The following is a 24,902-nucleotide window of genomic DNA, read 5'->3' as shown; positions in this document are numbered from 1 at the left end:
AGGTGAAAGTCTTGTGCAGGCGGGAGAGGAACGGGACTTGGATTGTAGGATACAAAGGGAGAATTTAGACTTCACAGGACCAGAGAACAGAGGAGATGTGAGGACTAGAGGCTCACACTGGGAACTTCCCATGGAGAAATGGCCTCCATCTATCTACAAACCAGGCTCTGAGGGATGATGGTGTCACAAGAAGATCTTGAGACCCTGTGCCTGGAAAAGTGCCTCTTACAAAGGAATAAATTTTAAAAAAGGATCAGAGAAGGAAGGGAGTGTGGAGTTGGGTAGAAAAATACCAGGTCAGGGGCTGGGAAGGTGGCTCAGTGGTAGAGCGTCTGTCTGCCTTGCATGCCTGAGGCCCTGGGTTCGATTCCTCAGCACCACATAAGCAAAAAGAAAAAAGCCGGAAGTGGCACTGTGGCTCAAGTGGTAGAGCGCTAGCCTTGAGCTGAAGAGCTGAGGGACAGCGGCCAGGCCCAGAGTTCAGGCCCCATGACCGGACCCAAAAAAAAAGAAGAAAGAAAGAAAGAAAAATAACCAGGTCAGAGAGAGGAAACAGATTTTCTTCAAACACATTCTTCCTGTTCCCTCACCTTTGGCCCAAAGCCTGTCAGTACTCCACTGAACACTGTCATTTAAAACTAACCAAAAAGTGTGTGTGTGTGTGTGTGTGTGTGTGTGTGTGTGTGTGTGTGTGTGTGTGTGTGATGTAATTAGCACGCATTGAATCATTCACCTAGAAATAGGATCTCTGGCGAAAATGACTGCCGTGTGCTTAATCATTTAATGAGATGTCGTAAACCACCCGCATCCAGATATCACAGGTCGTGTTTTGAGGGAGACTGATACGCCAGGGTGACAGGTCCTCCCTGTTATCTCTTCCAGCCGCCCACTCGTTTGCTGAGATCAGATCTGAGGATGAACTGAATCAGCTTTTCCCAGAGCCCATTTTCCCCACGTATCAGGAGGGAGGAGATACTTTGGAGGGATCTATGGACCTGCTCAAGAAAGGCCTCGAAAGTGGGACAGTGCTGATCCAGTTTGAGGTAAGAGGTTCCTATGACTGACACTCTGCCCAGCCATTGCCACGTGCTCATTCGTCACCTGCAGTCGTTTGGTGCTGGTGACAGAGCAGGGACACGAGCGAGCGCCATGTCTGTCCACAGTGTCTGTGTGGCTCCCGCACCTCTAGCAGTAGAGTCACCGTGAGGAGCTCCAGGGGATGCCTGTGCTCCTGAAAGGAGACTGGGGGCCAGGCGGAGGCTCCTCTTCAGGCTTAGAGCATCCTCGCGGGCAGCAGGGGACCACGACTGCCACCTGTCGTTGAACTCCAGCTCACCTCCTCGCTAGTAGCATTTTGGTAGTCATGGAGAGACTATCAGAAATTGAGGAGGAGGGACTCAGCATGTTTAGCTGCCAACACACAAGCTCAAAACTCTCCGAGTGGAAGGAAGTGGAGAGGCGGCGGTGGGGGCGAGCCACCCAAGGAGTGATGAGGAGTGATGACAGTCACTTCTCAACCCCTTCCTCCCCGCCCCCCACCCCCGACAGCTCACTCAGAAACGGGGAGCAGACAAGCACAAAGCATCTGACGTTCCCAGACCCCTAGCACCGCAGAAATCAGGTCATCTCCCATCTCCCATCCCCTGCCCCCAGCAGACAGGGGACTGATTGTTGACAGAGGTCCCAAAGGAGTCTCTGATTCTAGCTCAGTTTTACTAATTACTAACCAAATGAAAATAGGACATGTTCATCTTCCAAATGGTGAGGAAGGAACGTGGGAGTAGAAGACCGAGCACAGGGTGCGTTAAGTTGGCCCAGGGAAAGAAGCTAGATCAAAGTTAACAGTACCATGCCCAGTCGGGTCATAAATGAAGGATGAGAGTCTTACATGGGATTCAGACACACAAATCTGCAATGCATCATTTATTAGAAACCACAGGAAGATAAAGGATTCTGAGGCAGAAGTAGGCCAAATGAATGTGGCTACAGAGTGATTCAGGAAAGCATGAGTAATAAAAATATCAGACAGAGCTGGGTACCAGTGGCTCACGCCTGTAATCCTAACTACCCAGGAGGCCAAGATCTGAGGAACACAGTTCAAAGCCCACACAGGCAGTAATATCTGTGAGACTCTTATCTCCAATAAATACCAAAAAGCCAGAAGCAGATCTGTGGTTCAAGTGATAGAGCACTAGCCTTGAACAAAAAGAAACTTGGACAGAGCGCCCAGGCTGTGTCTGAGTTCCAGCCCCAAGGCCAACAAAAAGAGGAGGGAGGGAGGGAGGGAGGAGGAGGAGGAGGAGGAGGAGGAAGGAAGAGGAAGAGGAGGAGGAGGAAGAGCAGGAGGAGGAGGAGGAGGAGCATCAGACAGAAAAAAGCTTCAAATGAAAGTGTTATTTGATAGCAGTGTAGGGAGGAAAGGAAGGGAAAAAAAGAAAGAATGTGATATTACATATGGAAGGGGAGGGAGACCACAGCCTGAATGCTGACCAGACCAAGCTTATAGGGTGTCAGCATCGACTACACAGCAAGGAATCCTGGGAGATGTTTCCAGGTAAAGGGAAGGGGTCAACCCTGCAAGGACTGCTCCAGTTGCTTAGGTAGATAGTCCACAAGGGGGCGCTGTGGGCTCTCCCTGTAAAGTCTCTCAGGTGGCTGGACTTTGATTTGCTTTTGCATATAGGAGTCCTAACCCCACCCCCAAACACACACACCTCCTGCCCATAAGATTTGCCTTGAAAAGGGTTTCAAGAACTTTTTAAAGAAGTTTTAAAAAGCTTTGCACCCCCTGAATTTGGAATGGTATTTCTCAAAGCATGACTTCAAACCTCTTGTTTGCCAATCACTGGGCCCAGTCTGTGCCTACCAAATATCAGTACATTTAACAAGATCACTGAGGTTTGAATGCCCACACACTAATCCAGAGGATGAAAGTGGAAATCAGACACACCAGGTTTTACCTTCAGAGTTTATAGATGGCTAATGACATAGAAATGAGAATGTACATTTTAGGATTCAATTTCAGTGTGTGTCCATTTATTTCCATTAGTCAATATACTTCCTAGAAATTAACTAGGAAACCCCTCTCTAAAAAAAAAAATCTCTTGCCGGGCGCTGGTGGCTCACGCCTGTAATCCTAGCTACTCAGGAGGCTGAGATCTGAGGATCGCGGTTCAAAGCCAGCCCGGGCAAGAAAGACCGTGAGACTCCTATCTCCAATAAACCACCAGAAAACCGGAAGTGGCGCTGTAGCTCAAGTGGTAGAGCGCTCGCCTTGAGCTGAAGAGCTGAGGGACAGCGCCCAGGCCCAGAGTTCAAGCCCCACGACCGACAAAAAAAAAAAAAAATCTCTTGCCATGAAAGGCTCATTATCTTTCCTCTTGGTTTTATAGCTTCTACTTTAGAAAAAATCCTTTGCTATTACTATAATAGAGAAAAATAAATAAATAAAATAGTGTCTTAGCCATGTCCTGGTGGTCCATGCCGATAATCATAGCTACTCAGGAGACCGAGAGTGGGAGGACTGCAGTTTGAGGCCATCACAGCCAGAAAAGTTAATGAAGCCCTTATCTCAAAAAATAACCACCAAAAACAGGGCTAGAGGAGTGGCTCAAGTGGTAGAGTGTCAACCAAGTAAACCCAACAAATGCAAAGCTTCCGAGTTCAGTGCCCCCTTCCTATCAAAGTGAATAACTAAGATAATTTATTTCACAGAACTCCAAAAGTGATACAAAAGTGATCTGGGAACCTGAGCCCAGCATCTTCAGGTGTCCCTCGCTGCTCCCTTAGCTAACTGGTGCATCCTGTGTGCACCACACCTGCTTGGACTGGAGTCCTGCAGGAAACCAGGCCAAACAGGAAGCTAACAGAGGAAGAACCCAGGGCTTTACAGGGCCATCAGTTTATAAAATTCTCACAACAGATGATGTAGACTGGAGGGCACAGAATCTCAGATCATGTGACCTCCCCAACTGCTCACAGAAAGGGCACAGCACAGTTGGAGCCCAGTCAGGCTAACTCAGGAGCTTACTCTCTTAACCACTATCTGTGGAGCCTTCAGAAACTATGAGACGCTGTGGCCTGTGATGGTTGTTATTCAGGTAGTATGCATCAGAGCTAGAGAACATCTGGGAAACTGTCCCACTAGATAAAGCCAGGTAGACTTTAACTCCTGGCTCTATTCTTATTTCTCTGTACCTCTTGTCTCCTCATCTGTGAGTGGGGTATCTCCTCAACTGGAGTATCTCCTATCTCATAGGTTGATTGTAAGGGGTGGATAAGAAATACTTTATTGTAATTGGCTGATACACATGACAGCGCCATAAAAAGTGGACCAGTTTATTATCGATAAGCAAGAAAGGCTCCAAGACTCTAAAGAGCACAAGAACTGGTCACATGACCCTAGGCTAGTAACCATGGGCTGTCCAACTCCGGAATTCTGGTGGCTCCGTTCTCATCTCTTCATCTTCCAGTGTGACCAGAAATGGCCTGCTGATAAGGGTTGATCTCTGTGGAGCAGAACAAGGTTAGTCCCAGCAGAGCCCTCCCCCACCCCAACTTGATGACACAAAGCCTCTGCCCTGGATAGTAGACTGTAGGCAGATCCCCTCCATTGGTGGAGAGCTGTTTTCCATCAAGGGAATTCCCTCATCCCTCCTGTGATGTTCAGTAAACAATTACAAGTGCAATCCAGAAAGCATTTGGTCTCAGCGGCAATAGAATCACAGTTAATAATTAGCATTTCTATAGCACCTTGAAATCTATCAGGTGTGTTTCACATATGTTGTCTCAATTAACTCTCGGAATGGGTCTATGAAATAGAGGTGGCCAGAGTTACTAACAGTATTTTGGTGGAAGAAGGGAACATGCCTGTGGATGAACCTAGGGGCTTCTCTTCAAGCTAAGCATGTGCTTTACCATTGACCTATACCCTCAACCCCAAGATCATTCTTAGAAATGGGGGAAATGAAGCTCAGTAAAATTAGAATTAGAATCTATGTTAATAAAAAACCTGGCATGGTATGACATACCTGTAGTCCCAGCTACTCAAGAGGTTGAGGTCGGAGGATATCTTGAGTTCAGCAGTTTGAGATCAGCCTGGGTGACATAGCAAGACTCAGGCTCATATACATATATAACACACATATATTCACAGTCCACTAGTTGCAGCTTACCATGGCTAGATGTGACACAACCCTTTCACCCAGCCTGCAATGCCATCCTTCCCTCCATAGTGACAGGTAACAGTTTGGCAGCATTTCCAATTGGCTTCAAACTGCCTAAGTTCTGACTTTATGCAGGCAGTGTAGGGTTTGCCTCCCTCTCTCATGTGAAGGAGTAGGCTTGGGTCCATATTGGGTTCAAGTCCACATGCATGCCAGCCTGATCTCCTTCTTTAGGGACTGCAGCAGTTCAATCGCAAGTCATTCCTTCCTGAGAGTAACTTGTGACTTATTCCAAGATTTCTCTCAGTTGAGGTCCCTGTTTAATCAAGGAGAAGGAATTGCATTGGATAGAGTTTGCTGGATAAAGGCTTATCAACAGAATGCCAGCCTGCCCTATACTGAAATAAGCCCAGTGAATAGTGTCTTGTGTCATGCCTACCCTTCTGGTGAGCAGGGGAGGCTCAGCTTTGCCTTTTGACCACTGTTCATCACCACCTGTGGGTGTGGTACAGGAACTGAAAGCCAAGTCCTGCCACTGAAGGCTGCTGGAGCCCTCCTTCTACCCCGCTGCCACCCCCATTCAGCGTCAGCCTCTGCAAGGCAGACAGACGCAACACACGCCGCAGTATTTAACTGTGCTTTGTTCACACAGCTTTCTCCAGAGATGGATTTCTTTTTCATCTTATCGATAGATTTCTTTCACTGTATTTCTTTTCTCATTTCAGCCATTTAATCATCATTCTCATGATCATAATTCACAGAATTCAGAAATAGCATACCAGTTAAGTCTCCTAACCCCCATCCTATTCAATTTCTTCCTCTTTGCTATAGCTTAGAAGTAACAGTTTGATTGATGTGGACTCTTCCACACTTGATCCAATGCTTACACAAATAAGTATACATACACCTCGCACCGTGTGCACACATAGGATTGTGCTTGTATACATTATATGCACTGTGCGTATGCTGCTGTTATGTGAATGGGCTCACCATTGTTTACTCAATAACATGCATTTTTCATTTAGGGGTGGATGGGTGAGCACCCACCACCACCACTCACTCCCCACAACTGTACTTTTAGCCTATCTCAGTGGCTTTATTATTTGCATGAACATTCTGTGACATGACTTTACCGCAGTTTTGTTCAACCCTTCTCTTCGTTGGGGGATGTTCAGGCTGTTTCTGGTTTCCTGCCAGTAAATGTTTTGCTATAGACAAACTTCTCTGACATGAGTCATTATTTATTTCTATAAAGTCCAGAGTATATACATTAAAAAAAAATTAACACCGTCATAGGATGTGAGAAAAAAGTTCAGCATTTTAACAGTCCTATCAACACATCATCACTACCACGAGGCATTTAAAATATTATCATAAATAAGCAAATCTAGCGAAAGTGCTAGAGCTCTGCTCATCTGCTAGACCTCAAGTTAATTGCACTTACATTTCTGTGACTTAAAAGTGCCTTTCTAGCTCAAGGTTTGTTGTGCTGGTTTATATTCACTTAATTGGATTTTGTCTCCATGCAGTTAATGCCATTTAGATAAATGTGGTTGGCTCTCATGTCCTCCTTCCACCAGTGTCAAACCAGAACCTCCAATAAATCATGAATTTATTTCTAGAATGCACTCAGAGTCTGGAAAGCCTGAAGGTCTCTAGAGGTTGTCCCGCAGCTACTTGATTGTCATAAACTGAGACTATACGGGTGATCAGATCAGTAACTGAACTCTTACAGAATTTGGGAATTCAAAACATTCAATAAATAAAATTAAACACTATGACGCCAATCTCCATGTGAATTTAGAAGAGTTCTGTACCATTTTTTTATTAAGAGAGAAACAAACTAACAAGCTGGTTTACAAAACACTACACCATTCATAAAACTAAAGGGCCAAGGAATCCTGTCCAGCCCCTCCTCCTCCTCAGAATTTAGACAATTAAGGGTGTTGGCTACAATTTTGTGAAATAACCATAAATAACTTAAATTCCTGTCAAAAGAACTTGGTTGTGTGTAGCAAAGTCCTTAAAAAAATGTTCTGTGTCACGATTCTGTTCTTGGACCTTTATAAAACAGTTGAAAACAGCCTATTGAGAAAAGAGAATGAAAAGTTAAGGTAAATTAGAGTAAACTGGACTATTGAGCCAATAGAAGTCATCTATATAAGAAGAGGAAAACAGGCTTCAAAATTCTAGTAATGTTTCCAAGACACAAGTTATCTTAAATGTTTAAGTTGGCTTGAGAAATGCTTCATTGATCAGAATTAAACAGGTGTGTGCATTGGAGGGCTTGTCTTGTAGGAAATTCATAGTACTTAAGGTAAAGATTTCCTAAAGTATGTTAGCTTCCAAACTTTTCCTAAGGATTACAGTGTTGTTAGCTTTTTATCGCTGTAACAAATATCTAAGAAAAACAGTTTAAAGGGAGGAAAGATGTAGTTTGGCTCATGGATTCAGAAGTTACAGTCCACAGTCAGTTGGTTCCATGGGCCAGCTGGGCCTGAGTGAATAATATCATGACTGAAGGGAGAAGGGCATGGTAGAGCGGAGATACTTAATGGCAGCAGAGAGAAGAAAGTCTGTGCTAGCAGGTTTCTTCCTCTTTTCCCCTTTTATTTTTCCATCCCAGCCCCCTGTCTGTTGGATGATGCCACCCATGTTCAGGATAGGTCTTCCCTCACAGACACCCATGGGTGTGTTTTTACTAATCTCTTAGGCAGCTCTCAGTCTAGTCAAGTTGATCATCAAGATTAACTGTGCCAACCAGGAGCTGGGGGCTCATGCCTGAAATCCTGGCTACTTAGAAGACTCCGATCTGAGAATCTAGGGTTGAAGCCAGCTAAAACAAAAAAGTCTGAGATTCTCCAATTAACCAGCAAAAAACTGGAAGTAGAGGTATGGCTTAAGTGGTAGCACACCAGTCTTGAATGAAGAAAACTAAGGGAGAGTGCCTAGACCCTAATTCAAGTCCCAATACTGGCAACAAAAAAAATTTTTTTAAAAAAAACACATGAAAAAGATACCTATTATTACTTTAAGATACTTGGTTTCTACTGAATGTGTGTGAGGAATGCTAGCATATATAGTAGTCCAACCTCATTTCTTTTCAGAAAACGCATACAAATGTATCATTTGTTTCCATACATACTTGCTTATATTTGTAAGTATGTATACATTAAAAAAAAGAGAAAAAAATATATAAAAAGATTATCTCAGAGTTATGTAATTGCTGGTCTTTTCTGGAAATACATACTTTTCCAACATCGAGAAATTTTCTAGAAAAAAGAATATATCACTTCCAACATTGATTTAAAAAACAAGTTGTTTTTAAATTCCCAGAGAGCTAATAAGAACCACTCCTGAAAACGGCTTGGTGATAGTTGTCTAAGTGGGAGAAGCTGTGTAGAAAAGAGATAATAAGCACCAAGTGCATCCTCTTGTGCTCTTGGGCTAAGCAATTAACCTCTAGCTGTCACTTGCAAAATAAGAAGAGTAGTTATATCTCTAGCTGGGCTGCGGTGTGATTCTTGTCTGGTGCTGTGTAACATGTATTAGATGTGCTTGTAGATATGCAAGTGTTGTTTTGTTTGACTATTTTGGTAGATTATTGTGTATTGGGTAAATGTCTTACCGTGGAAATATACTTCGAAAATGATGAATGAAACACTTTTGCTCTTTAGCAAAGGATATGGCTCATTCCATTGAGTTGGAGGGAAGAGGGGTTTTAGATGAATTTGGATGAGTCAGAATTCTATTTGAAAATAATTGTCATAAAGAAGGTGTTACTTACCGGGAGCCATTATCTATGAGTCAGACTGCCTATAACTTTTTCTCACTCAAAGTTTAAAAAAGAATTATTGAAGAATTAAATCCATTTCTCCTAGAATTATAGAATCTTGATTGGGATGACTTTTTCATATATTAACATATTTGGTGCCATGCACCAAAAGCCATTTTTATTTTGTTTTGTTTTGTTTGTGCCAGTCCTGGGGCTTGAACTGAGCGCCTGAATACGGCCCTGAGCTTTTGTGCTCAAGGCTAGAGCTCTAGCACTTGTGCCACATTTTACTTTCAACTTTTGGTGGTTGATTGGGAGATAGGAGTCTCACGGAGTTTCCTGCCCGGGCTGGCTTTGAACTGGGATCCTCAGATCTCCACCTCCTGAGTAGCTAGGATTAGAGGTGTGAGCCACTGGCACCTAGTTCAAAAGCCATTTTTATGTAATAATTTTTCATGTTTGTGTCTAGCAACTCTACAGAAAGAAGCCTGGTCTGCCCATCACATTTGCAAAGCTGCCTCAAAATTTGGACAAAAATCGATATAAAGATGTACTGCCTTGTGAGTATCTGGCCTGAATGCCTTCTTCCCGCCTTACACTGCGATAATGTTTCCCCTTTTCAAACAGATTGTCTGGTATTCTGGAACGGTTTTCAGTGTTTCTGTAAACACCACCGTCTTTATTGCAGCCATCTCAGACTGGGAACAGTTGGGGAATAGTGTTTATGCTAATGAGGAGAGAGCCACAGATGGGGCTGGGAACTGAACCCTTGTTTACTTAATATGATAAAAATAACACCCAGAATAATCGGTAATGTTTTCTCTTTCACAGATGACACCACCCGGGTAACGTTGCAGGGAAACGAAGATTATATTAATGCGAGTTATGTGAATGTAAGTTAGAAATCTTAGTAGAAAGAAAGAACACATTCACTAGGGTAATGAGAACGGGGACCCAGCCATTGATAAGCGCTGTCCTGTTGGCTACCTCTCCGTAGTGTAGCAGCCACGGGAGGGAAGGCAAAGCAGGCTTGCTTTACAGGGGAGGAAACGAAAGTTCCGAGAGAATGAATAATAACAAAGCTAAGAGAGGATGAGCACCAAAACACCCTGTGTTTCTAATTCCATCATCCCCTGTGTCCCTGTACGGGCTCACTTCCTTTTTATTTCTGCTAGTGGTATGTTTGTAACTTTCTGTGTTTTTTTCCCACATTATTAGTATCACTGTTTAATAACAACAAAAACTTAATAATAATAAGTAACCACTTGTTATAATCACTTACTTCTTGACACTTCAATTGCTTCATCTAAACCCTGGGTCAGCAAAGTTTTTCTGTAGAGGACCAGTAGGAGCTCTCTCATCTTCACATTGAAAATGTAACCACTGAAACAACAAATGCTGAAAACCACTTTTAGGTTTCAAAGTTGCAGACAGGTGTGGCCCTCAAGCCTTCATTAGCCAAATCCTGATCCAAACATAATCATGATTTCTCAGATTAGTCCTCAAATTATGGCAAAATAATTACCCTAGTAAAAACTGGTCTGAAACAAGTGAGTCCACTTGCTTCATAACATCTTTAGGATTAGTGGGCTCTCACTTTAACGTATAGTTTCAGGAATGGTGGGGTGGTAACCCCATGAAGTCCAGTGCCTTTACGGTTGAGGAGTCATTGAAGATGTGCTTCACTGAGGAATGAATGAATTGCAGTGCCAGTCCAAAGCTCAGTCTGTTCTGAGTGCTCTTTTCTAGAAAAGACCCAGTCCTGAGGGGAAAAGGTAACCACAGGGCAGGATGGAAGAAGTATTTACTTAAAACACTTCAACATTTAACACCAACATTGTTCAACTTAATGGTATAGTCATTGGGAGCCATGTCGGAAGCAAGATGCATTGAGTTGGTGGCATTAACCTGCATAGTTTATGTTTGTTTTAAAGAAAAGTAAATAGTTCCTACTATATTTTGGTGGTGTATAAAGAATATCCTATTTGAATGGGAATGGTAGGTGACAATGTTGAAAGCAAGTGACATTGATCAAGACATACTGTATTTATAAACTGCTTCATAAACTGCAACTCCTTTGTACAACTAAAGATAATTTTTAAAAATGTTTAAAGAATATCCTGATGAAGCCATTAAAAAAACCAACTATGTAGATTTTTATGGAAACCCTTGCATGGGGAAAGACTTAAATGTAGGGTTGGCACATATGGCTGGAAATGAAGATAACTAATGTTGTCTATATTTAGACTAGACCAATTAAAGTCAATTAAACTCTTGGCACCTTGCAGGGACATTTCAAGTTTTGCCTACTGACTATCATACAATTTACTCTTAAAGTTCCTGATGCTAGCATTATTCAGTGATTGGTAGAAATCACTTCTTTGATTTATATCTTCTTCACTGATTTGATAGAGATGTTTTCTGGTGTGATTCAACTAGCAATTAGGAGAATTCAAAGTGTAGAATTGGTGGCAGTAACAGAGTCTAATGCTTTACCAATCTCTTGCTAGATGGAAATTCCTGCTGCTAACCTTGTGAACAAGTACATTGCCACTCAGGGACCCTTGCCACATACCTGTGCACAATTTTGGCAAGTAGTCTGGGATCAGAAGTTGTCACTCATCGTCATGTTGACAACTCTCACCGAGCGAGGGCGGGTAAGTGACTTGATTTCCAATTCAAATGGATACAGTGTCACACTATGTTATGTGGAATGTGACTCCTCTCTGCTACCCCCAAATCTCCTGTCTGCCCTCTTCAAATGTACAGTCTGTCTTCCTGCCCACTCTAGCAGATATTCATTCCAACAAGCCAGAAGGCAATCCTCTTGCTTTACCCCACCTGCCCCAGACTTCTGTGTTGGCTTTGGCCTTGCCTACCTGGAGCAAGTTCTGCATTTGAGAGAGAAATGTGTACTAGCAAAAAATGTCTATAAAAAGTCAAGTTGTGGAAGTGGTGCTACGGTTCAAGTGGTAGAGCTCTAGCCTTGAGCTGAAGAGCTCAGGAACAGCACCCAGGCCCAGAGTTCAAGCCCCACGACCAACATAAAAAAAAAAAAGACTTGACTTTGGGCTGGGAAGGTGGCTTAGTGGTAGAGTGCTTGCCTGGCATGCATGAAGCCCTGGGTTCGATTCGTCAGTACCACATAAACAGAAAAAGCTGGAAGTGGCACTGTGGCTTAAGTGGTAGACTGCTAACCTTGAGCACAGAAAGGCTCAGGGACAGTGCACAGGTCCTGAGTTCAAGCACCAGGATTGGCACCAAAAAAAAAAAAAAGTAAAGTTGTATTATTGTTCCATTTTCCACAGAAATAGAGCAGGTGACATCACAGAAATCAGTGCGTGAAGACTACTTCCATCATGAATTCCTTGACCTCTGGATATATCTGAATATCTTTATTATGAAATGTACATTCAGAAACACATTCCAGCACCATAAATAAATTCGTTTGAATAATCTGTTTGCCCCCCCCCCCCCCCGCCCCCGGTGGTTCCTTCCCTAGTGGTTGTTCTCAGTGCTGAAGTAGTCCATGTTGAAAATGAGAGTGCATATGACTTGGGTAGTACCTTTGAAGAGGTTAACCTGAAACCACAAAATAGGAATTCCTACTAATTCTACAGAATCCCATGCATTTAGACAGCTTTTATATATGTTGTCCTAGATAAATAGATCTCTATCTCTGCTTAACCACTCCCAAGATCTGTCCTGTGGCTGCTCAGGTCTGACTTTCAAAACTTCCTCTTCACAATGAACGTGTCACTGTTAACCTCCATCCCATTTAGTTGTACTTACATGGAAGACACAGAGTAGGTTCCCCGCTCTTCTGCGTGATGTCCCTTCAGATACCTGAAAATAGCCTTGGGTTTCCACTAAGATCAGAGCTTGTGTAGACATTGTCTTGAAATTGCCATTGAGCCAGGCTCCCCTAAATATACAGTGACCACCTTGACCTGGTTGGTGCAGAAAGAGACAATACAGCTGAGCCCTGAAGACTCACACCTATAACCCTAACTACTCCATTGGCTGAAATCTGGAAGATCGTAATTCAAAGTGAGCTGAGGCAGAAAAGCCATGATAGTCCAAATCCAAAAAATAACCAGCAAAAGGCTAGCCTGGAGGTTTGGCTCAGGTGAGAGAGTACCAGCTGAGCTAGTACAAAGCCCCGAGTTGGAACCTCAGTACCAGCAATAAAGAAAAAACAATGAGACAATACATATAAAGAGCTTAGGCAATTCTCTTCTACAGGTATCTGGCAAATGCTGCGGTGGTGCTGTATTGTCACCAGCAGCAGCAGCAGCAGCTGTATTCAGTCCTCACCTCTGACCTTTAGGCGGCACTTTGCCGCTTCCTTATTTCATGGCATCAGTTATCACTCGTAGCTTCTAGTCACAGATTTGGTCAGAATTTTTTTTCTTATCACATAAACTGTTGATAGGAAATAGAGAAGAGGCAGTAGTAGAAACTTCTTCCGAAATGCTGCTCATCAAAGGCAAGGAGAGTATGCACTGCCCTGGGCTGGGGGGGGGGGGGGGGGGGGGGCGGGGGGCGCTAGGCAGCTCTGTTCCTCTCCTTCCATTTCTCTATCTCCACACCCAGTTACATGGGAGACTGAGTTATGACTGGAATTATTATCTGCAGCTTTGTGGCAATTAACTGATCTCTCTGGAAGCATCATAACTGCCTATGTTTTGTTTTAATAATAAATGAATGTACTTGGATCTTTTTTGGTCAGTACTGGGGCTAGAACTTCCGTTTGGGTGGTTAATTAGAGATAAGTATCTCAAGGAATTATCTTCCTGAGTTGGTTAGCTAGGACTTCCTGGGTAGCTAGGACTACAGGTGTGAGCCTGTGGCGCTAGACACTTGGACCATTTTTTATATGACTTGGGGAGCCTCTGTTCCCTAAGTCAGCTTGTAGTGCTATTTTTTTCAAAAAGGCCTATGGCTATCTGGTTATGTGGTGTTGTAGGTAAGAAGGCAGAAAGCCATACTTCCCAAGATCAATACCTGACATTACCACTTTCTACCTGTGTGATTAATGAGCTGTGTAAATGGTATAACAATAACCCCTATGGGAGAATTGGAGTTAATACAGGTAGCCTTTTGTAAAAGTAATTGGAACACAGAAAATGTATAAATATTAGCCAGCAGTAGTAGTTAGTAACTTGGGTGCGAACCAAATGACTATTAGCAGAACTGTACTATATTTATTTTGTAGTCTGTTCATTGTTTTCTTTGAATTGACTCATCTCACTTTTTTTTTTAGCTTTTATAAATTAAGGTGTATTTCTTAACTAGAAGTCCAAGTATCACTTGCCATAAATATAAAATATGCTTAAAATATGTAAAAGCACAAAATGATATTTATTAAGCTCTAAATTCTCTTGCTTTCCAGGCTCTGAACCTGAGGCCTACTCTTTCTCACTCTGTCTGTATTATAAAATAGAGTTCAAATATTAGGGATGGAGTATTAAAGTAACCCCAAACCCAAATCAGTCTCTCTCCATGGCACAACTAAAAATACTGCATGAAAAGAAATTTCTCTCCCACCATGTGGTTCTGTACTGCTTAATGCAGATTCAATCTCCCACAAGGCAAAGAAAAACTGATGGGCTCAAGTCTGGGTCATTCTGGCATTTTATAAATAGTAGAAGACATCACATGGTTTTATTTGTTGTGATAAAGGGGTTTGAACTCAGGGTCTTGAGCTTGTTAAGCAGGTACTCTGCCACTTGAGCCCTCTTTGCTTTATTTTTTGAATAGGGTCTCCTACCTCTAGCCTCTTCTGTAGCTAGGATTACATGGCCAGCTTGTTGGTTGAGATGAGGTCTTGTTAACTTTTTGCCCAGGGTAGCCAAAATCCATTGTCCTTTTTCATTCTGTGCCTCATGAGTAGCCAAGATTACATTCATGCACCAGTGTGACTGGCCCATAAACATCAAATCTTGTACATTGTCATTTCCTTCTCTGTTTTCACTCAGCCCCATATTCTGTTATGTTGGATGTAAGTACTTTAGATTTTTTGGGCGGGGAGCAATTTATGGGGGTGCCACTGCGCTGTCTCCTGAGTGCCTTTACTTCATGGTGCAGCTCCTCAGAGCTGACTCCATTTGGGCTCAGCACTGTCACTGGCTTCTTCTTTCTCTCTTAAAGTTCATTCTCCCCTTTCCAGCTGGACGGACAGACATCCTCAGAGAAAAAGGAACCCCCTCAGCAGTGGAATAGCAGCCACCTTCTTTTCCTGGCTCTACCTGTTTCAGCTCTGGGGAAAAAAAGGCCCTTCTGCAGGCGAAAAGCCCTAGCTCTCCTGTTCCCACTGGCTTGCCAGTGTCCACTCTGAACCCAGTTCATCCAACCCAGAACATTCCTTTGTTTCTAGCTCCTCCTCCTTAACGGCTCAGCTGCTTGCCTTAGGTTTTCTGAATTCGATTCCCCTCTCCCGTGAGACCTGCCATTCCCTTCTACATGTCTGGCCCTGGGAAATAACTCTTTATCAGTTGTGAAAAAAAAACCTGTTCTTCCAAAACCCAGGATTCATGTTTCCACTCTCAGGTTACCACTCTTTGTCCTGCAATCGCCATGGCATCCTGGTTGCCAGTTCTTCCGGATTGTTTTCAGAGCTGGTCATTCTGGGTGAACCGCTTTGCCACATTATCTTTTTCTGAGTGATGAATCTCCCAGTGCATCCTATTTCTTTTAGGATATTGTGCATTTGTCCCATATTGTGCTCACCCAGCAGGTGAGCACTGACCAGAGGCCCCAACCCCTTCCGGTCATGGTGGGGTTCTTGGAATTGCTCACTTTTCTCATTTCTGGTCACAGTGGCCTTCACTGTGCGTAGGGGCATCCTTTCTATAGAAATCACTTCTCAGTGGGAAAAATCATTTTCCTTTTGCTTTACCTTCCAGCAGATATTCTTGAGGTTTCTTCTTGTTGTTTTTATACTGATGTACTTAATAATACAGAAAATCTTCCTTCCCAGGCAGCAAGTCCTTTAAGACACAGGCTTTGAGATCAGAGGTGGCATTTGGATTTGGAACCCTTGCCTTTAACTGGATAACTTCCTGCAGAACTCCAGCTCAGTGTCCTCATCATTGGCAGTAGTGTCTCTCTCTCTCGGGTTGTTTTGAGGATTAAGCATGACCTCAGGATATATGGTGGTCTATAATCCTAGCTAATTGGGAGACTGAGCTTGAGAGGACTGAGATTCAAGGCCAGCCCAGGCAAGAAGTTTGTGAGACCCCTTTTTAATTAATAGCTAGGTATAGTGGTGTGAATCTGTCATATCCCAGCTAACAGAAGGCTGAGCATTGAGAAAAATCACAGTTCTAGACTAGCTTAGACTTAGGCAAAAAATCCATAAGATTCCATCTCAAGGGAAGAAGCTGGGCATGGGGCTGTCTGCCTATCATCTGAGCTGCAGTGGGAAGCATAAACTGGGGATCCAAGTCTAGGTGCAGCCCAGGAATCTTAAAATAACAAATGTGAAAAAGGGCTGAAGGCTTGGTTAGCACCTGTCTAGGAAAACGTGAGGCCCTGAGTTCAAACCTAAGTATCACCCCACAAACACACACAGACACACGCCAAAATGACCTCAGACCTGTCTCAAGCTAAGTGTTTTGAGTGGGTCAGCAACTCTGGATTCCGTTGTCATCTCTGAACCAAAGGCAGATGGCTTTTCTGTAATATCAGGGACCCCAGAGTGCCTTGAGGATGACAGGAAATGGTTTGAAGTGGCACCGTGCTCTGGAAACTCTTGTTATCTGTGCTTGGCAAAGTACAGGCTATGTGGCTCCCTCCCACCCCAGGGCACTTATTTCTGAGTCAGGTGTCATCCTGCCTGGTGAGTGGTCCAGCAAATGAAACTGAATACTGACTTCCGCTGGCTCCTGGCCCAGATCAGCTCCTTCCTATTAGACGTGTCTGCCCAAATGTCCTCTCACAAGATGAGCCCAAAGCCACCAGCCACACACACATGCACACACCCATCCTCAGAGCCCACGCCCCAGCCAGAGGCCTCTATCGGCTCACCCAAGTCAACAGTCTTTACCCCCCCCGCCCACTGACCACCATCTGTATCCCACTCCACCCCCTCCTCGTATCCCCACAGCCTGCCTGCTGTCAGAGGCTTTGCACTTCTCTGCGGGAACTGCAGCAGCCTCTCTTGTGACCACTGACCCAGTCTCTCCCTAGGCTAGTCTGGCCCTGAGCACAGTTTGCAGCTGGCTTTGCCGGAAGGCGAGCCTGGGCCTGTATGTCCTGCTCCACAGACAGACTTGTCACTCTGTTGCAGTTGTGTGGGCTGTGTTGTGCCCTAAGCACACAGAATCCTCTTTACCGTGTATGTTCCACACCCTCTGCCTCACCCACCTGCCTAGGGAGCACCCTAGGCCTTCAGTCCCTGCTCCCGCCACCTTGTCCTGATGGCTACCGCCTCTTTCTGTCCACCTACCCCAGGTCTGAGAGCATCTCAAAGATAGTGCCATACTTGACCTGATTCATCACAACCCCTCCCCCCCCCACACACACACACCCATCCCAGGGATATTTTGTTGACTGACCAAGAGAGCAAGAAAGCAAGCTCCTCCCAATAAAGCTGCTTAAGAGGGTCTATGGCTCTCCCACACAACCCCATCTAGTTCATCTTCTGGGGATAATGCTCTTCCCCACCAGGAAGCCAGCCTTCAGCATGTTCCTTCTGCTCTGCATGCATGCACCCTTTCCAAAGCTATTTCAATGGTCAGATTTCCCTTTGTGAAGTGTCTCCACAAAGCCTCTGGATGGCTTGAGAATGGAAGGAGAGACACACTTCCTGCTCAGCGGTCTGCATTCCTCTCACAAAATCTTGTCTAGGGGGATTTTATTCCCAGCACCCGCCTGTCCACTGGCCAGCTCCACTGAACTTTGTCCTCTGGTGACTTCCCTTTCTACAGCGCCAGGCCCTTTGCCTGAGTTACCTGCCTAAGATCACAGCCTGGGAGTGAAATTCTGGCTCAGACCCCATTCCTATGCCTGTGATCTGACACAGGTTGACTCCTCCTCTGAACCTCAGTTTATTCATATGAAAAACAGACAACTACCAACAGCCATCTTGGGTTATGTCTGAAGTCAAGATACCATTGTGCTCATGAAAAGCACCCTTCAGTGCTTAGTTCCCTATATGCTAAAGACAGTAAAAACAGGCTCAAAGAAATTAAATTAATTACCCAAGACATTCCAGTAGACTAACCGAGCTTATTAATCAGCCAGGATCAAAACCTAGAAGTTCCACAAACAGCCTTTTCTTCCACTACACTGGGGAACCCACAGCTGTATTAAGTCATTAGAGACAGTGACAGAGGTCACTGCAGCTCTGGCCTTGGGTGAGCTCCTTGGTGTTCTGAGGCCTGGGATCCTAATCTTTTAGGGGAATGCTGGATCCATAGAGAATTTTCTGTGAGGGTGAGGGAGGGCCATCTCAGCATGGAAGTTTCTTTACTCACCACTTCTCAACTGGTACAATGTCTGTAATAAGGACAGTTGACCTGACCTTCAAGTAAGCCATACCTCGCACACCTTTCGGCCTGTCACTGCCCTGGAGGGAGGTGCCATCCCCCCCTTTTAAGTGAAAAACTGAATATCAGAGACTTCAAGATGACTGTTTGCCGTCAGGTCTGGAGATGGAGATGATACAGGCTAGGCTCTGTCTGACCCAAAAGTGCCAGCCTGAGGTGCCTGCCTGTGGGGGAGGAGGGCAGAGGCAGGAAGATCTGCTGAGAGCAGAAAAGGGGCCTGAGGGACTGGCTGGGCCTGAGTTAGAGGGGAGGCTGTTCAGAAGTTCAGAAGCCCAGGCCTATGTCCGAGGCCTGTGCTGGGTATCTATTAAAGGAACCCTGGGGAGGAAAAGAAGTCTCTTGACCTCCTGAAGCCTCCTGGCTGGGCTCCACCCCCTGCAGCCAACCCCCACAGAGGAGGTCCACTCACCCTGTTTCTTACAGACCAAATGTCACCAGTACTGGCCAGATCCTCCTGCCGTCATGGACCACGGTGTCTTTCACATCCAGTGTCGGTCAGAGGACTGTACCATTGCCTACGTGTCCCGAGAGATGCTGGTCACAAATACGGAGGTGAGCTGAAGTCTGAGGCAGTAGAGGGTAGGGGCCAGGTGGTCCCAGACAGCCAGGCCTGCTCTGTGGCCCCCTGGTGGTCAGGTCTGTAAGGTACCATGGCAGTAGGCAAGAGAGATGGGGAAGGCAGTGTTGGAGGAGATGGCTGAGCTGAGCCCAACAGGATGGGTGTCCCAGAGGCGGTGGCAGGAGTTAGCAGGTGCCACAGCGGAGCGGGACCCAGTGGGAGGAAATGGGGCCATCTAGGTTGGTTTCAGGCAGGGCCCACCGTCTTGATGAATTCACCGAAGCCCCCGTATCTCTGCAGACTGGAGAAGAACACACTGTGACACATCTCCAGTATGTTGCATGGCCTGACCATGGCGTGCCTGATGACTCCTCAGACTTCCTGGAATTTGTGAACTATGTGAGGTCCCTGAGAGTGGATGGAGAGCCTGTCTTAGTTCACTGCAGGTACTGTGATTTTGTCCATTTGTTTGGGAAAGGCCTGGAGAAAAGCAGCAGATACCAATCCTACCCTAAATCCACCCCCCCACAAAGTTGTATGCTCTTACAAAGCCCTACAAACTCATAAATACATGAATGTAACCCAGAGCCAAAGAGGAGAACCCTACCCCGCTCCCATCTGCCCTTCACTGCAGGTGTGACTAAGAAAGCGTGGCTTTGGCACTTAGTACTGGGTGTCTCTCCTTCGGTTAAGCCCCAGTCTCAGGCCCTATAAGGAGAGGCTATCTTAGCCTGAGAACACACCTTGGGGCGGGGGGATACTTTGTATTCTCGAATACCAGAGCCAGGTTTCCTCTGTTTCTGAGGACGCTGGCTAGCAGCTCGGCTGGGCTGTGCAGACAGGCTACTCCGGCAGATCCCAAGTCTCTGTTTCTCCTCCCTCTCTAGCGCTGGAATAGGTCGAACAGGGGTACTAGTCACCATGGAAACGGCCATGTGCTTAATTGAAAGAAACCTGCCTGTTTACCCACTGGATATTGTCCGGAAAATGCGAGACCAGCGTGCCATGATGGTGCAGACATCAGTGAGTAGAAATCCAATAATCAAAATAACCATGGTCCACATGTCCTGAGCTCCTGCTTGCTGGACACAGGCATGAGAAAAAGAGCTTTATGATGAGCCTGAGACTTGAAGGAACTGAGTCACCTGCCCAAGGTCACAGAACTTGCCAGGGGCTCCAGACCCCTAAAACCCACACCCACCCAGCCTGAGTTCTGCTGCCAGGGAGCAGCTCCACCTGCTTCTGCACATGGAGCCACAGCCCATCATTGTCCATCAGAAGTCAGCAAAGGCCTGGGGCTCCCCTGCCCCTTCCCTCCCTCTTCTCCTCCTCTGGGCTGTCTCCTGATAACTGCACACTTAGCACCACAGATTTCCTCAAGAGGAAATCTCTAGGTTTTGCTCCAGAATTGCAAGAGGCAGGATGGTAGTATAGAAAGAAATGGCTCTGGCACCTTTAAATGGTCTCTTAGCCTTTCTCATAGCTTCATCTCTCCATCCACAAAGTGGCCTCCATATTCACATTCACTCATTCATTCAGCTGCTAATTGTGCAAGTGGGAGACGCCTAAGCTTGCATCAAGTAGAACTGGGTTAGTCCTTTGTACATCTCAGCAGTGATAGGTGGATGCCGGGTATCTGAGAACATGCTGGAAAGCTATCTAAAGCAAGCCTTGGAAAAATAAGGTAGACTTCCTGCAGAAGTGGCCTCCAGGCAAGCCCCCAGGGTAAGCAAGAAGGAGCTAGCAAAGCAAAACAAAGAACAAGAACTTTATGTTCCTACCAGCTCTGTATTATGGTCCTCATGGCTTGTGGACAGTTTGTGAGATTACCCTAATAGATTGTGAGCCCTTGTAGTTGTATATTAGTTTGTGCCCAGGAACTCTGGTTATGACCAGAAGAAAAAAAAGAAATCAGCGTATCTAATGTCATTCTCTGTCTTGTTTAATGACATGGACAATCTGACTGCTGGTTAAGAAGAAAGAGCCTCTTACCTGGGCAGATGTTCCTGGCTGGAGAAGTTCTACATGCTCTTGATTCTCCTTGTATACTCTCTGAAATATGTATCTAATGTTAATAAGTAGCTCTGTGTATCTGAATCTAAGGATTCAGCTAGATCACAAAGGAAAACTATTAAGGGAAATTTTGCATCTATATGGAACGCATGCCCTCTTTCCCTAAGTCATCTGATATAACAACTGTGCACATAGCCTTTACATTGCATTAGATAATGTAAGTACCTAGAGGTGATTTAAGTGTGGAGGTTGTTTATAGATTGTGTCAAATACTGTGCCAGTTTTTATCAGGGACTTGAACATCTGTGGATGTGTATATCTACAGGGGATCCTGGAACCAGTCTCAGAAACTGAGGGAAAGCCATATAAATAGCCATATCCTGCTGAGCATTTTTCAGTGACCTCCTTTTTAAGACAAAATCCAGACTCCTTACCCCACACCCAGAGCCCAGCCCACCTGTGTCTGCACTTTACCCTGTGCATACATAAGTATTCCAAGTCACAACAGGAGGATTTTGATGAGCTTCACTGGAGTAACTAGCTCCTCACTTATCAGGCAGGACTTGAGTTCACCCCACTCTGCCCCAACCCATGGCCCAGGCTCTTAGCAAGTCATCAAGAACGATGCAAAGACTCCTGAGTACACAGCGGGATACATCATTCCCGAAGATCCTGGACTTGACCTGTTTCTTCTTTTCCAGAGCCAGTACAAGTTTGTGTGTGAAGCAATCCTTCGTGTGTATGAAGAAGGCTTAGTCCAGAGGCTGGATCCCAGTTAGGACAACTGTGAAGCGTTCATTCCTCATTCCCCAGGGGGACACACTTTCCTCCAGAGGCCTCAAGAGGAACTGGTTGCTGTGGGAAAGGGATGAATACATTTGAACCCAGGCACTTTAACTTTCTAAAGAAGAGGTATCCTGTACATAGGAACTGTTGTAGATATGCATGCAGCTATGGCTTCCTTTAGGCCAGAGAGAAATAAGCCAAAGGGATCTCGGTTTTGGTGCCTGTCCAAATGCCTTCCTCCCTAGACATTATCGTGTCCTGTCAGCCCTCCTAAGCAGCTGAGAGGGGACGCCAGCAGGACTGTTGACCCCCAGAAACCACCAGTAGTGTGGTTCTTAGGGTTGCTTGGGTGTTTTGTGTGTTGATATGCGTAGGACTCGGGGCTGAGCTTCCTAGGCCTCTTGGGCAGGACTGGAGCAGTTGGTATTCAACCCACTGCCTGCTGATGCCAGGGACCCCTGATGAATGTCCACACGGAGGGCACAGGGGCTTCGGGCTAAGGACAAAAGCAGTACATGTGCTGCCCTCCTTCCCTCGCCTCATCTCTCTGTCTCCTCCCAGATTCTGGAGAATCATCCCTAAGACACCCCTGCTTTCCCCTTTCCTTGCTCCCTCCCCGCCCCTCACCATTTCAGGTTCACACCCAGTGCCTGAACCAGATTGATAATGGGTATTCAGGTGACTTTCAGCCAAGACTAAGCAGGCTGCATGTGAGCCCTTGTCTTAATGGAAGAAGCCAGAAGCCAGGTGTGTCTCTTGCCTCTGCCAGCCTCTCAGCCTCTCCCTGTCTACTCAGATGCCAGTACTGGACGCGCTGACTACTGAATCTACGACATGGATTTGCTGCTACTTCAATGAGACAATTTTCCAAGGTGGGGGGTAATGATAGCATCTAACTATTCCAAATCTTTGGCCCTTCTGAGAAAAGACATAGGAGTCACTGACCACGGAAAACTCGGCTCCTCCCGAGTCCCCTGCGGGTGGGTGTGCATGTGTGTGCATGCACCCTCCCTCGGGTAAGTGTTCTCAGGATTCCTAACTCGATTCAAATTACGGTTGAGTTTATATAAAGAATGAGTCTCTGTATAGAAGAACAAATGTGTGCATTCACCCTCAGTTACAATGGTCTCCATTTCATTTCAAAGAAGAAGATCAGACTATCTGAATATACACACAATTTGATGTTAATTTATTCTCAGTTACCCCATGATTGTCCTAAGGAATTCTGCCTTTGTGAATACTGTGTTGATTTTTTTTTAATTTGTGACAGGATTGTAGCAAATTATTATTTAAAGAAAATAAATTACATAAGCATTTCAATGTGACATTTTTAAATAGCATTTTTTTGTGTATCCAGAAGAGGAAGCTCAGCCAGTTTCTTAATGGTATTTATAGAAAAGGGATGTGTGCATATTACAGTGCACATAATGAAATATCTTGGTATTTAGCAGACACTGGACCAATTTAAATAATTTCCGGTTTGAGGTAGATACAGACCTATCTAGAGGGGGCAAGGTTTCTAAAAGTTCTTTATTTGCAGACCCAGCATTTTTTTCTTTTTCCGTGTGTGTGTGTGTGTGTGTGTGTGTGTGTGTGTGTGTGTGTGTGTGTGTGTGTGTGTGTGTGTGTGTGTGTGTGTGTGTGTGTGTGTGTGTGTGTGTGTGTGTGTGTGTGTGTTGGTCCTAGGGCTTGAACTCAGAGTGCTGTACTGCTTTTGGGGTCGTTAACTGAAGATAAGAGGCTCATGGACTTTCCTGCCTAGGCTGGCTTCAAACCTTGGTCTTCAGATCTCAGCCTCCTGAGTAGCTAGGATTATAGGTGTGAGCCACCAGCACCCATCTGGACCCAGCATTTCTACTCTAAATTTCCCGTCTCTTCCCCATGCATATTTTACTACTAAATGGCATGAGTGGGAAGGAGGTGATACCCATTGCCCTTAACCCCATACTTTCTGGAAAGTTGGGATAAAAGCTGAGAAATTGGTTCCTGATTCTACTCAATACTAACTAGCTCTCAAACAGGCACCAAGGAGTTGTAGCTCTTGTTTCCTCTGTTTTCCTCATCTGTAAAATAAGAGAAACAATACTAGGACTTAGGGTCAAACATGAGAACTGAATCAGTTCATGCATATGAATTTCAATCCCTGGAATATCATCTTGACCCTACTACTTTCCTACTGGAAACGCTGATTGCTCAAAGATCCCCCTGCCCCCAACACATCAAACAGAAGGAGAATCTCGTCAGGTTTTTATAGGAGAGCAGTTTTCTTCTAGAACGCATGAGCAGGAACGTAAAGGATACCAGTGTAGCTTTGCTCAATCTGGACTCAGAAACATTCTTCGTCAAGCGCCAAAAGGAGGAGACGCTGGCTACATTTGAATACCACCAGGATATTTAGCAGATCATTGCCATTCGGTAAAAGTACATCAGCACCCTGAGTGCAAAAATGCTTGAAAAGTCTTAAGTATCCTTGGAGATGGGTGTTTTATTATTTTTAAAAACAAAACACTTTCATGTGGCTGTGAAAACACTGCTATTATGGTTACATACATTTTCTAAAAAGCTTTGAAAAGGTTGCCGCCAGCCTTATTCTGCCACTGTGTGGGCCAGCAGTTTCCAGCCCAGCACATGTTGCCAAGAAAGAAAGAAAAAAGTTGAAATATTGGAAAAGGACAAAACAAGAAAATTACCTAAAGGAGCAAAATTTTTACAGAATACACAAGTAAATACTGTAGATGTGACCAATTAAAACGCATAGCTCAAGAACTGCTGGTTCACCATTTCTTGCACTTCAGCAATTTCTCTTAAGAAGTCTTTATTCATCCTAAGTGAAGAACTGCAGTCAAAGCAGGGTAAATATTTTGTCTGGGAAATTTGGCTAGATATGAATGGAGAAGCCATTAACATCCTACATTCTGGCGCTTTCTAGAAGATCTAATTAGACACGTCAATGTGCTGGCTTAATCAGGATCGACTCCCTGCTGGTGTCGCTCTCTAGAACCTCTGTGCTGTGTTTTGATTTTCTAGAGAAAACAATTCCACTCAGTTTG

General features: G+C 44.9%; 1 protein-coding gene across 1 annotated transcript in view; it reads left to right on the top strand.

Moving 5' to 3' along the window:
• Window positions 1-23,379, top strand: part of Ptpn3 (protein tyrosine phosphatase non-receptor type 3) — a 105,699-nt gene extending 82,320 nt beyond the window's left edge. Inside the window, exons 19-26 of the mRNA XM_042697644.1 lie at window positions 883-1,043; window positions 9,410-9,500; window positions 9,772-9,833; window positions 11,451-11,597; window positions 18,918-19,046; window positions 19,354-19,499; window positions 19,941-20,076; window positions 21,768-23,379. Of these exons, the coding sequence (XP_042553578.1) occupies window positions 883-1,043; window positions 9,410-9,500; window positions 9,772-9,833; window positions 11,451-11,597; window positions 18,918-19,046; window positions 19,354-19,499; window positions 19,941-20,076; window positions 21,768-21,845 (950 nt within the window). The 3' untranslated portion in view covers window positions 21,846-23,379. The remainder of the gene's footprint in view (window positions 1-882; window positions 1,044-9,409; window positions 9,501-9,771; window positions 9,834-11,450; window positions 11,598-18,917; window positions 19,047-19,353; window positions 19,500-19,940; window positions 20,077-21,767) is intronic.
• Window positions 23,380-24,902: the final 1,523 nt, after the last annotated feature.

The sequence above is a fragment of the Dipodomys spectabilis genome, unplaced genomic scaffold, assembly GCF_019054845.1.
Source record: "Dipodomys spectabilis isolate Male_0828 unplaced genomic scaffold, ASM1905484v1 ptg000006l, whole genome shotgun sequence".
In the NCBI taxonomy this organism is placed as follows: domain Eukaryota; kingdom Metazoa; phylum Chordata; class Mammalia; order Rodentia; family Heteromyidae; genus Dipodomys; species Dipodomys spectabilis.
The sequence above is the reverse complement of the archived record's forward strand: the minus strand, read 5'-3'. Positions and strand labels throughout refer to the sequence as shown.